General features: G+C 44.3%; 1 protein-coding gene across 1 annotated transcript; it reads left to right on the top strand.

The window, feature by feature from the left end:
• Nucleotides 1-7,000: 7,000 nt before the first annotated feature.
• Nucleotides 7,001-11,607, top strand: LOC114251929 (epithelial serine protease). The gene is made up of 5 exons (XM_089734643.1): nt 7,001-7,241; nt 9,875-10,142; nt 10,235-10,324; nt 10,466-10,662; nt 11,449-11,607. Exons 1-5 carry the CDS (start codon nt 7,047-7,049, stop codon nt 11,551-11,553), a joined length of 855 nt encoding a protein of 284 aa, XP_089590769.1. The 5' UTR covers nt 7,001-7,046; the 3' UTR covers nt 11,554-11,607.
• Nucleotides 11,608-13,802: the final 2,195 nt, after the last annotated feature.

Below are 13,802 nucleotides of genomic sequence, written 5' to 3' on the forward strand. Positions count from 1 at the left end.
TTGAAGGGTAACATAATTATATATGTACTTAGCGCCATCTATCATAGGCTATAAACAATATGTGTGCCTACCTACTGTGCTATTTATTAATAAAAGTCAGTCTGTAAAAAACTACTGTACGTGTTTTAATATTTTTTACAGCATTTTTAGATATTATATGATAATGAAATTACAGCCGTTACATAATTTGTCAAGTGATAAATTGTTATAACTTTTAAACTATAAGAGATACGGTAAAGGACACTCAAGTCATTTTTATAAAGGACTAGCGACCCGCCCTCGCTTCGCTTCGGAAACATTAAAACACACATGAAACCAAAAAAATTAAATAAATAAAAATTTAAAAAAAGTAGCCTATGTTCATCAGGGACAATGTCGGCTTCTAATGGAAAAAGAATTTTTCAAATCGGTCCAGTAGTTTCGGAGCCTATTCGAAACAAACAAACAAACAAATCTTTCCCTCTTTATAATATTAGTATAGATATAGATTTATTTATCTTTAAAATAAATTCAAAATCGATCCTGTAACTATTGTTTAACAGTTATAAGCATTTGTTTATAAAAATTTAAGATTTTTTTGATATTTTTTGAAATTTCATAGCTTATAATTTGTTGAAATGTATTTCTTTGTTAATCCGCTGAAAAGAGTCAATGATGATTTTTAAGAAAAAAAGAATTTCTTAACTAATTATTTAAACAATTGAAATATGAAAAAAACGATTTTAAACAATTAAAACATTTATTTAAGATTATTTTTTTAAATCATTATTTCACCTATACAATAAGACGGTAAAAATATTTTTTTTAAAAATCCCAAAATAGTCTATTTGTTTATAAACAATTTCTGAACAAATAGGGTAAATTTTTTTTTTTAAATGTTAATTAATACCTAAATGCAAATAGATGCAAAAACAGCAATATTAAGATATTACGGAAAAAAACTATTTTTCATAACAATTTTTAGAAATTTAATTTTTTGTTAATTAAAAAAAATTATAATTATTAAAATAATAAAGATTAAAATTTTTTTTTTGCATTACTTTATTAAGTACTTAAATGATAAGAGCTCCACGAAGGGAAAAATTTATAGATGAATTATTGTAACTTTTATACCGTAATTTATAAAAACAGAGACTGGAAAAAAGTTAGTTAATTAACAATGGTGTAAATTTTTGAAAAATCGATATAAAATTTTTTTTTCACCGAGGTTTTTTTCGTTCAAGTGTTTAGATTACACCATAATTTATTCAAATTTTTAAATTGTTATTTAATACTATAAAAAAAATATTTTAGGTGATATACCGGCTTTTTAGACGGCGCGCCTATGCCGTAACAACCTCGCGGAGCGCTATTTTCAGCCTTAATTTTTTTTTATAAATAATAGAGATAGAATTCCGGGAGTTCGGACTTTTTTATTGGAAATTTCCTCCTCTTTCAGGATCTTTTTTCAAAATTCCTTAAATATCATTATTTTAGAAATTATTAAGGAAAAACCAAATTCTTTTTTTTTAAATCTTATTTTGTTTATAACAATCGCAATTTTTTATGTACTAACAAGCCCTTAAAAAACATTTTTGTAGACATCATTCCGCATCCAATGAGCTATCGTACATATTTTTAGGAGCTTTATGTCTATTTAACACGTTTTTGAACTTGTTGACTAGACTATAATAGGTTGGGGAAAAACTCTTTCCGCATTATAGTATGTATGAACTTGTAATAAAATCTCTTTGGCTATACTATTTGTATCTGGCTGGTTTTGGTATCATTAAAAGTTTAAATTTTAAAGAAGATAATTCCAAACGCAAATTAGGAAAATGTGTGATTTTTATTTATTTTTCGTGCTGTCAAGATGAGCGAATCTAATGAAGAAATTCGATACATTTTAAAATTTTACTACAAAAAAGGTAAAACTGCAACTCAAGCCGCGAAAAGAAATTGCGATGTTTATGGACCTAGTGCAGTCAGTGTCTGTGAGAGTAGCACAAATTTGGTTTAAGCGTTTTCAATCCGGAAAGTTTGATGTCAAAGATGCACGTCGCTCTGGTCGCCCTATTACGGATAAAATGGATGCCATTCAAATGTAAATAAACTATATTAAAAAAAGTTGTGAATTTTCTTAAAAAATGCGAAGAAACTTTTCCCCAACCTATTAGTTGGTTAAGTTAAGCAGCCCCGGCCGCGCTCGGTTTCAATTAAATAATATGTATTTAGTCGTCTTAGGTTGATATTATAATGTCTTTGCAAACACAAAAGTACGCCTTGCGGACTTCTCAACCTCCAGAGCCCACTGTTGCAGATTCTCGTTGCCGCGCTGCACTCGTTCCTTAAACTGGGCACGAAAAACGTGTTCCATACCTGGACTCCAACGCCTCCACGAGCTGCTCATAGGTCCTTACCTAAGGCTTCCAGGATGGTCAAAGCTTGTTCACGGAGTCCCAAAGTAAGCGCCGTCATAGCCTGTGACTTGCTCCAGCCGTTTGCTTTCATAACCGCCTCAAACTGGATCCTGTAGGCTGACCACGAGGTTGTTCCATCGAATGGCGGAACTTTGAACCCCCGCATGGAAGGAACAACAGTAACTGAGGCTGATGTTACTGTTCCTGTTTCCATGTCTTCCAGGGTCTTCCAATCCGGCTCTCGTGCTGAGAAATACGGTCCTCGTTCTGTTGGACCTGCTCCTTTATCTCCTCAGGTCTTTGCCGAAAGTTTTTTTTTTTTTTATTGCTTAGGTGGATGGACGAGCTCACAGCCCACCTGATGTTAAGTGGTTACTGGAGCCCATAGACATCTACAACGTAAATGCGCCACCCACCTCGAGATACAAGTTCTAAGGTCTCACTATAGTTACAACGGCTACCCCACCCTTCGAACCGAAACGTATTACTGCTTCACGGCGGAAATAGGCGGGGTGGTGGTACCTACCCGTGCGGACTCCCAAGAGGTCCTACCACCAGTGAATAAAAGTGTCTTTTAGATCCTTAATCAGAAGCATGAAGTCGTCGTGGCCTAAAGGATAAGACGTCAGGTGCATTCGTCTCTAGCGATGCACCGGTTTTCGAATCCCGCAGGGGGGGGTACCAATTTTTAATTATATGAATTAAAAGTTATTTTTTAAGATTGATTAAGTAGACAAAGTCACGTCATACATGTCCGTGTTTAAGTTTCATTTTACGATTTAAGTATTTGCTGAGTTGTTTCTATGTAAGTTTGTACTCAAAGTGTTTTGAATATTATTTTTTTCAGGGGGACCAGCCCCACAAAGCAATATAGTCTCACACCAACATCTGTCATCGAATTTGACAAACAAAAGGACTCCAAAACCTGAAATTGCATTGGATAATGAACTCGACACGACAATAATTGGTAATTTGCTATCTCAGAGTGATTTCAATCATATAACTGACACGACAGATGTTATTTGTAATGATAAGCTTGATGATTGTAATGAGAAAAATAACAATAATTTAAACGTTTCTTCAACTTTTACAAGTCAATTGCATAACTTTACATCTTTCAAAGCTGATGAAGAATCTTGTTCAGAAAACCTTTCCACACCTGATGCTTTAATTGTAACACCAGTACCAAGCCCATATACTTCGTTTGGAGATATTGTTACAGATTACGATTCGTTTCGTGGAAGTGCTCCAGTCTGTTCAGATTCTGGTTCTTCTATTAGGTCCAGCCCATTAGCATCTAGCGAATTTTCAGGCTCTTCAACACCACATTCAAGAAAAAAGAAGCGTAAATATGTGAAAAAGGCATTAGTTAAGAACAAAACTACTAATAAATCAAATTGGCTAGATGTAAAAAGAAAACTGCTTGTCGATTTAGGTAAAAAACACATTTCTCGCTCAGGTAATGAACAGATGGGTAACAATATGTCGATTCAAATGCTTTGAAAAGTTTGATTTGCTCACACGAGAGAAACTCTTTAATAAATTTTGGAAGTTAGTTAATCATTACTCTCAGTGGACTTTTATTGCTTCGAATATAAAAAAATAACGAAAAAACAATGAACTTAGGATTTTAAGAGATTCAACGTAAATACGTAAAGGCATGAAAAACTTAACTATTTAAGTTTTTTGTGCCTTTAGAAAATTACCCGATAGTCGAATTAAATCAGTTAACGTGTGTAAGACCATGTTTAAAAATACACTTTCGATAAGCAACACCTTCATCCAATCTTCAATAGATAAATATGACGCTGAAATGGTTATGTGCTCAAAAGATATGAGAGGCTAGCTTAAGAACCATCCGACACTTATCACGCTATATTTTTATATTTTCCAGAATTTCTGTAAATTAAACGGTTTCCTGGAAGAAATCGCTTTTAGCGATAAGACTGCCTATTGTACAAATGTATCTGCTTTTTGACTGTTTTTTTAATGTAAATTGGATTTTGGTGTGCAATAAAGTGTATTAAACTTGACCATCTGATTCTGATAAACTAAGCCATAATAATCACATTAATAATAAAAAAATTGCCAGAAAATTTAATGCTATTGATAAAATTGAGGCTCAGTCTAATTCTGCTCGGGTTTGCACAGCCGTGTTTATTTTTCAATAAATAAAAAAGGCTATGTCTGTATTGTTGATGTTTTTTACACTTGGGTAAAATTACATCTATTTGAAAGTAAAGAACTTAAAAATAGTGGCAATAGCCTTTCCTTTCACATTGAATTTGTTTCTTCATAAAAAAATGTTTTGACATCTCCCACATACAAACAGACATATAAGACTTATACGTTTATGATCCTATTTCATAGTTGTGGTGGACACAATCACATAACTACTTTTCCGGGAAAATCGAGGAAATTATAAATAATTATTATACCATTAGAACCGGCCTAAATTGAATACTTTAAATCAATACTAAATGATAGAAGTTACTTTTAAGATTTAATTACAGATCAATTTGAAACTTTAAAACCCTCTCCTGTAAACCACCATTTTTGATATGACGCGTTGTACGTGGGGGCCGACGATCTGTTCTTCCTGTCACCGAGTGTACTCCTCCAGCCTGCGAAGCAACTCCTCCTCCTGACGATGGGCCTGCTTCCCTTGGCGATGAGCCTGCCCCTTCTGGCGACGGGCCTGCTCCTCCTGGCGACGGGCTCATTTCAAAAAGTTGGGCCCTAGGCTGATGGCGACGGCCGGCTCGCTGAGCCGGCTTCTTCCAAATGTCGGGGGTCCCGATGAGGTAGCGCGCCGCCTATACGTGGGGGTGGTTTGGTCTACGGCACTTTACGGCGCGCCCGTTTGGTGCCAGGCCCTGACCCGCAAGAACGTCGCCACGCCGCGACGTCCGCAGCGCGCGATCGCCATTGTTGTTTTGGCCGGTATCTACACAAAATAGCCGGAAGGGAACCAACAGCGCAGTGCCACCATTGCGCAGACCGCGACGAGAAAGACACAGCGGAACACACACTGGTGCGTTGCTCTGGATTCGACGAGCAACGCGCCGCCCTCGTCGCGGTCATAGGAGAGGACCTCTCGCTGCCGCGCGTCGTGGCTACGATGCTCGGCAACGACGCGTCCTGAAAGGTGATGCTCGACTTCTGCGAGTCCACCATATCGCAGAAGGAGGCGGTGGAACGAGAGAGGGAGAGCTCTTCCCTTTCCGCACCGATTCATGGCCGTCGAGCCAGGGGCCGGAGGAGGGAATACATCCGTACGTCCCGGCCCCTCTAGCTGGCGGCTTCCCCCCGGTGAAGGTCAAGGGGCGACCTGAGGGGGTAGAGCGGTGCGCTACCAGCACTCTAGCGCGCTGCCAAGGAGATACGAAAGAGCGACCGGTTGGCGGTGTATTCCAGCGGAGTATTCTGGGACACCAGCGGCACCGTCTGGGCGGCCTGACGGGCTGCCGTACCGAGACGGCCGACGTTTCAGAGCCTTCGATTCGCCTCGAAGGCTTCGTCGGCTGGGCGTCCTTAGGGTGAGCCGCGCTGTCTGGTTGTAGTGTTGACCACGGTGACTCCCCTACCTCATCCGGGTTCTGACCTCGGAGGGGAACGGACGCTTGGGCGAAGAGTGCAGGGGGTCGTTTAATGGGTGGGCCCTAAAATTCCTTGGGCCCGCGGTCTGCTCCCAACACCTTGCAGATCGTCAAGTACCACATACCCCGCGCACCCTCTAGGCACGGGGACCTCGAAGGAGGTTCGGCCCCCAGCCCGAAAAAAAAGGGAGTTTCTACTGCCGGGGAAACACTAGATGTACCCGCGGTTGATTCCATTGCCGCAGCTTCAGCCAGGTGTTCTTCGGTCGGTGTTGTAGAACCTTCAAACCGCCTTTGGTCCAACTCTTGCTGGCGCTGACCTCTGTGCCTACCGCCGTGTCATTCGGTAAAACTGGCATTATTTATTCCACTTCTGACACCAAATTGTTACGCGCTGGGGTTCGGGATAAATAAAATTCCACCAAGGTACAACTAAAAAACACTTCACAATCACTTTAAAAATCTCAATTCGCTTCTTCCGCTTCGCCTCAGGTGATCCGTTCGCTGTTTCGCTTCGAGTAGCTCCGATTACTAACTGACTGCCTGCCATCCCTGCAGCGCTTTTATAGCCGAGACTAAATCCCTAGAATCGTCGAAAATATTCCACAAAAGTCTAGTATTGTGTGTTTCCGCTATCTGGCAATAGATGACGTTGTACTTCTCGAGCGTTCTAGATACTTCCTCGACTATTCGGCGATAGATAGCGTTACCCTTACCGTCGTAACAATACTTTAACAAGTGGCTCATGAATAAGCCTTCAAATATTTGGTAACCGTAAATGTTTAGATCAGGCGGCTAATTCACACGACATGCCGGGCCCGCCCGGACACAAACAAAGTCTCGTCAATTTATTATCTATGATGATTTTATGAGCAGTGGGGATTATTTTCGCAATTTAATTTTATCGTGATTTACATGTCAAATTTATTAATTAAATTTTGAAATGATACTTTTGTTAAGATAAGATACTATTTTTGCAACTATAAAAGACACCGAAGTGATGACTGACAACATTCTACTCGAGGGAACCTGTAAACTGGTAGTAGCCATGAAGGTCTTCGCAGCAGTACTGATGGCGTTGGCGGCCGTGGTCGTGGCAGAAGAGGCTATCGAACTTGACTACCACACCAAGATCGGTATCCCCCGGGCCGAGAGTCTTAAGCGCGCCGAGGAAGCCGCTGACTTCGACGGTACCAGGATTGTGGGTGGTTCTGCCGCCAACGCTGGTGCTCACCCCCATCTTGTAAGTACCTACTGCTATCCAATACACCCTAATCCTACCGATTTCAAACTTTCATTCAAATTTTAATGGAAATATAGCATATTAGTCATTTAATTATTATGTGTATTAAACACTGCCTCTTCTGGGAAGACGGCAGGACATACTCCGACGAGGTGGGCAACAATCGGCCGGAGCATTAGGGACTATTGGGAGAGAAACCGACGAACTATACGGGCATTGTCGAGCAAGACTGCTTTTTGCATTTGAGCCACCACCGACTTTTTGTTGAGACCAAGCCTCTCGAGATGTTTTGAGAGGCTTTTAGGGACCAAACCATTCACCGATACAACTACCAGGATTATTTATGTAGATACCATTCTCCACGTGTCGGTCACCTCGTGCGCCAGGTCCAAATATTTGGTCTTTTTATCTGCCTCGGCCCGCACGAGGTTCTCGTCGTAGGGGATGGTGATATCCACCAGAAATACCCGAGACTCCGTCTGGTCCATCAGCACGATATCAGGCTTATTCGCAAAAATAGTCCGTGATGATGGGCCGGTCCCAGTAGAGTTTGGCGCGGTCGTTTGCGAGTACGGCGTCGAGTACGGCGGCTGGTACTTATAATACGGTAGCCTCTGTTCGATGAGGCCATACTTAAGGGCGAGTTCTTGGTGGAGGATTCTGGCTGCTTGGTTATGTCTGTGTAAGTACTCAGTGTTAGCAAGCATAGAACAACCAGAGGTGACATGTCTGAGGGATTCACCCGGTCGGCGGCATAATGTGCTTTCTATAGTTGTTCTTCCTGATAACCTGATCGTGTATTGCACAGACAAAACCCTCGGCTTCCCCATAGAGGTCACCGAATCGCAGCCAGTGCACGGAGGCTTCTTTGTCCACTTGGGGCTCATGCAGTGCATGAAAGAAGCGTCCGTGCAGTTCTTTCCCTTTCCATATGGCCTCACGATCAGAGGTACTGAGTACCGCCGGTGATTGCCACCCGTCTCTGGCCAGGGCTAGCGGGGTCAGTCCTTTGTCGCATTCCATGACCTCTCTGTGCATCACACTGTCAGCCCTCGATAGGAAATATTCCCTGAGACTGCACACCCCACTGCTATGCATGACCTTGGCGCTAAGTAGACCCCGGCCACCACACTTCCGCAGAATGTACAATCTCATTACCGAGGACTTCGGGTGGAGCATCCTATGGAGGATCATAATTGAGCGGACTTTTCTAACCAGGGCGTCCAGTTCGGTCTGAGTCCACCTGAGCACGCCGAAGGTATACAACAGGACAGGCATCACCCAGCCGTTAAACGCCCTTGTCTTATTCACGCCCGACAAAAGGCTCTTACACACTTTTGTCAGACGTTCATAAAACACGTCGCATGCAGTCTGTTTGACGACCGCCACGTCAATACCTATATTTTGCGACATGCCCAGGTACCGGTGTGTTTCTCCCTCGGAGAGTACCCGAAGGCTTATCCCATCGGATACGGGCAAACGATCCGATGAGACTATTCTCCCTCTCTCTACATGGAGAACCGCACACTTGTCGACTCCCAGCTTCATCCTAATGCGACTACTGAAATCACAAGTGATGTCAAGCAGTCGCCTGAGGCCGGCAGCATGAGGAGCGTACAACTTGGGTCATCCATGTAGAACAAGTGGGACACCTTCAAGCCCCCCCTTCAGAACTGAAAGCCTGTCCTCGAAGCCTCCAGTAATGAACTGAGAGGATTCAGGGCCAGACAAAACCACAATGGACTCAGACAATCACCCTGAAATATACCCCGATTCACCTTTATTCGGTCTTCCACAGCCGACAGCCGCACACGGAATAGACTTAACATTGTACTCCAATGCCCCATACAGGCACCGAGGAAGTCTCGAACTGTATCGTCTATCTTATACAGCCTGAGGACCCTCTTCAGCCATGTATGGGGTACCGAGTCAAATGCCTTTTTATAGTCTATCCAGGCGGCAGAGAAATTTTGTCGGTTGCGTTTGACCTGCTGGCCAGATACCGCGTCGATCAAGAGGAGTTCCTTAGTACCGTGGCTACCACGCCTACACCCGTTCTGGGCACCAGACAGTACTCGACAGCTGTCTATGTGGTGTGAGATCTTAGTTTCCAGAACGGATGTCAGTGTCTTATAGGTGGTAGGAAGACACGTTATTGGCCGGTACTATGCCGGATCCGCGGTACTTTCCGATTTTGGAATGAGGTGAGTGATCCCAGTAATAAGTAAGTTGGGAAGCTTGGATAATTATAATTATTATTATTATTTTTCTACCTATTCACTCTATTCCAACTTCGCGCGGACGGATGGGTGAGCTCAAAAGCTTAAGCTGTTAGAATTCACTAACACCAGGCCTAGGAAGAGCAGTGCTTCACAGAGTCTATCACCGGATCGGAATCGCGTCCCACTCGGAAGATCCGGCGAGATACTCAGTGACTGTGTCCACGTGTCTATCGCCGGATCCATAACTGTGTTAGTCCAGAGGAGAGTCGGCGACGTGTACCCTCCTGCTGGGACTCTCCGGCTGTTAGCGCACGTCTCTAAAAGATAAACTAAATTGTATATTGTTCCTTGAAATGTACAATGTTATTTCGCATCAAAATACTTGAATTTTCTTATTTTTTCATATCATAGGCTGGACTTGTGATCGCACTCACGAATGGCAGAACTTCAATCTGCGGAGCTTCCTTACTGACCAACACCCGCTCTGTGACCGCTGCTCACTGCTGGAGGTCCAGGGATGCCCAGGCTCGTCAGTTCACCCTCGCTTTTGGCACAGCTAACATCTTCTCCGGAGGCACCAGGGTCACCACCTCCAGTGTCCATATGCACGGCAGCTACAACATGAACAACCTCCACAATGACGTCGCCGTCATCAACCACAACCATGTTGGCTTCAACAGTCAGTACCATTATTTATGCTTTGTTTAAATTATTGATTATTTTAGAGTTCCTACACCTGTAATGTGATTCTGTCTCTTCACCTCATTACAGACAACATCCAGCGCATCAACCTAGCCAGTGGAAACAACAACTTTGCTGGTACTTGGGCCTGGGCTGCCGGCTTCGGCAGAACTTCCGATGGTTAGTATTTATCAATTCTACTGTTACAGGTAATATTAGGATATTACAAAATTAAATGGAATAAACAAATACTGAATGCTCTCCTTTTGTATTCTGCTTTGATACCGCGACTAACAGGATAAAATTGATTGACTATTCCAGCTGCTTCGGGAGCCAACAACCAACAAAAACGCCAAGTGAGCCTCCAGGTCATTACCAACGCCGTCTGCGCCCGCACGTTTGGAAACACTCTGATAATTGGCTCCACCCTCTGTGTTGACGGCTCTAACGGTCGCAGCACCTGCAGGGGAGACTCCGGCGGCCCTCTCACCATCGGCAGCGGCGGAGGCCGTCAGCTGGTCAGTACACTACTTGTTTTTAACTTTACTGCTTTAACTGGTTGCCTATAGATTCTTTTTTTCATGATTGAAAGATTACTGGTGGCTCGAAGGCCTTTGCAGTATCACCAAGACAGGCGGGCGAGTCAGGCTCAGCGAGGAGGGGTGGGATTTGCTAACAACTGCCCAAGCGCCTCCGAAGGAGACCTAACAACTCAAGAGCAATTGCTTCGCGAATGAATCTACTACCGGATCGGAATTGCGACCCGCTGAGAAGATCCGGCGAGAAACTCAGCGGGCTGATGCATGGGTTAGGTTGCACGTCGAAATCTTTGCCGAGCGACGCAGGTGCTCACGGGACACGGCTGTTTCGGCCGCTACCTGCACCTCGTCGCCCGGAGGGAGCCGACGCCGAAGTGCCACCACTGCAGTGGCTGCAACGAGGACACGGCGGAGCACGCGCTCGCGAACACACACAATTACTGCAGGAAAAAAGAAAGAATAACAAAAAAAAGGAAACAACAAAAAGAAACCAAAACAGAACAAACACTTCTAGGAAAACACTTTGTCGGCAGATGTGCCACGAACAAAAGCCGGGATAACAAAAAACCGGGCGAACAAAGGCCGGGCTAACAATAACACCAGGCGAACAATGGCCGGGCGATTGAGTGGTCGATGAGCACGTCCGCAGGCGGTGGGTGCTTCTGTCGGACTGACCTATAGATTCTCTGTTTGTTTCTATGTTTATTTATTAGGATAGGCTTTTATGACTCACTACATTTACCATTTGTTTCTTGTACTTTCCAGATCGGTATCACATCGTTCGGATCAGCCCAAGGCTGCCAGAGAGGCTTCCCCGCCGCCTTCGCCAGAGTCACATCTTTTAACTCCTGGATCCGGGCTAGAATTTAAATGACGACTGGCGAATGATTCATTAATAATAAAATAATTTCATTTACAAAAAAACCTTTCTTTATTTTCGTATTCCTCAATCTCATCCTCTTTGGGAAACTTGAATAAGTACTCAATAAAAAGTTAAACAGTGTGGATTCACGGCAGTGTGCTCGGAGTGTATTCCTTTTGTTTTCTCGATCGGGCTACTCGATAGCGTGAATGTTAACTTAAATTTGTAGGAAGTTCCTTAGCAGCAGGTATGTTTGCTAGTTCTATTGAGTGAGTTCAAGATCTTCGATCGCCTAGGTACCGTCTCGGTCCTGTTAGTCGAGTAACTTTACCGAAATGAGCACCTCGAATGACCTACAAGCGAGGGTGAGACTTAACAGCTCAAGGGCAGCTGCTTCATGCATCTACTACCGCTAAGAAGACGCGGCGAGAAGCTCAACGGGCTGATTGATGTATGGGTTAGGCCGCACGTCGAACACTCTGGCGAGTTCGACGAGTGCAGGTATCGCGGTCCTTGGGCCTGTTCCTAATGCTAAAGGTGCAGGCGTCTAATGACAATGCTAATCCGTAAGGACGTGTCTAGGGTATCGACGGTGACTGGCTCCTGCGTGAGCCGGGGTAGAGGAGTAGTCAACGGTGACCACGATAAAGCGATTTTCATGACGCAGCTCCTTATTGAAGTAGGGGGTACCGTTTCGACGTTGACTTCAGGTGTCTTGTGATGGATTCGAGACCCAGGCGTGCGAGAGATCGGGGTGTAAGATTCCTTCGCCTAATGTGGGAGGAAATTCCCGTTGATTTCCCCCTTTAGTACGAATGTGCAGGCTTAATATCGATTCGCCATTTCCTGGATTACTGTCCGAGGGTAACGGATTTTTATTTCAACTCTTTAATTTTTTTTAAAGTTTAATTTTTATTACACGATCTTATTCCTTCACCGTGGAAGTCAATCGTGAACATTTGTTGAGTACGTATTTCACAAAAAAATTGGGACCCGCCTGAGATTCGAACACCGGTGTATCGCTCAACGCGAATGCACCGGACGTCTTATCATTTAGGCCACGACGACTTCAAAACAGGACTTCTAAGCAGGTGTCCAGTCGCGACCTGTCTGTCACAACGGTTCGCAAGAAAATGCGGCCATAGTGGTATAGGCCCTCGGCCCTGACGGTGTTCACTGTTCACTCCTGGGATTTAGCCTTCGGTGTCCTTGAGGACCGGCACGAGCGTCTCTTCGAAGCCTGCTTCGAGTCGGGGTGGTATCCGAAGCAGTGAAAGACGGGCAGACTCGTCCTGCTGAGGAAGGACGGGCACCCTACAAACTCGCCTGCGGGGTGCCGCCCCATCGTATTGTTGGACGAGACGGAAAAAATTCCTCGCCGGATCGGGACGCGATACACCGCCAACCGATTGCTCTTTTCACGCTATTTGTGACTCTCCTTTTTTTTGTCCTTGTAGGCAGACGAACATACAGCCCACCTGATGGTGAGTGGTTACCTTCGACCGTGCATTTCAGCAATGCCAGGGGCAGAGCCAAGCCGCTACCTATCGTTAAGTACTTTCTACAAGCCTCGTTTGAAGAAAGATATGACATAGCACTTGAGAAACACCGTGGAGCGGAGATCATTCCAGAGCCAGTTGGTACGTGGCAAAAAATATCTCTGAAAACGCAATGTGGATGAACGCAGTGGCTCCAGGTAGTATGGATGAACTCTACTCCGGTGGCGTGCGGTGCGATGGTAAAAACGAGATGACGATATCATCTCAAGCAATTCCTCAGAGTACTCCCCATGGAACATACGGTACAAAAGATAGAGGGAACCGAAGTCCCTCCGCAGACCCAGAAGCTCCAAACGATCCGTGAGAATGGGATTATCAATAATCCGAACGACCCTCTTCTGTATGGAGTCAAATGGAAGTAGCTGGTATACTCCACGCGAGGTCGGACTTGTGCTTTATAAAGCAAAAGTCTTTGTCCAGGCCTGAAGTACCGCTTCGCTCTTTTGAGGACTCCCAGCATTTTGGACGGCAACTTGGCTTTGCCTTCCAAATGACTCCGATATTGGATATATATATTTTTTTTATTGCCCTTGTAGGCAGACGAACATACGGCCCATCTGATGGTGAGTGGTTACCGTCGCCCATGGACTTCAGCAATGCCGGGGGCAGAGCCAAGCCACTGCCTACCGCTCGACATGTCGACCCGAAGTATCCCGACACTCTCCTTAGCAGCGCGCTAGAGCGCTGGTAGCGCCTCA

This window comes from Bombyx mandarina, chromosome 18, assembly GCF_030267445.1.
Source record: "Bombyx mandarina strain Sakado chromosome 18, ASM3026744v2".
NCBI classification, from domain to species: Eukaryota; Metazoa; Arthropoda; class Insecta; order Lepidoptera; family Bombycidae; genus Bombyx; species Bombyx mandarina.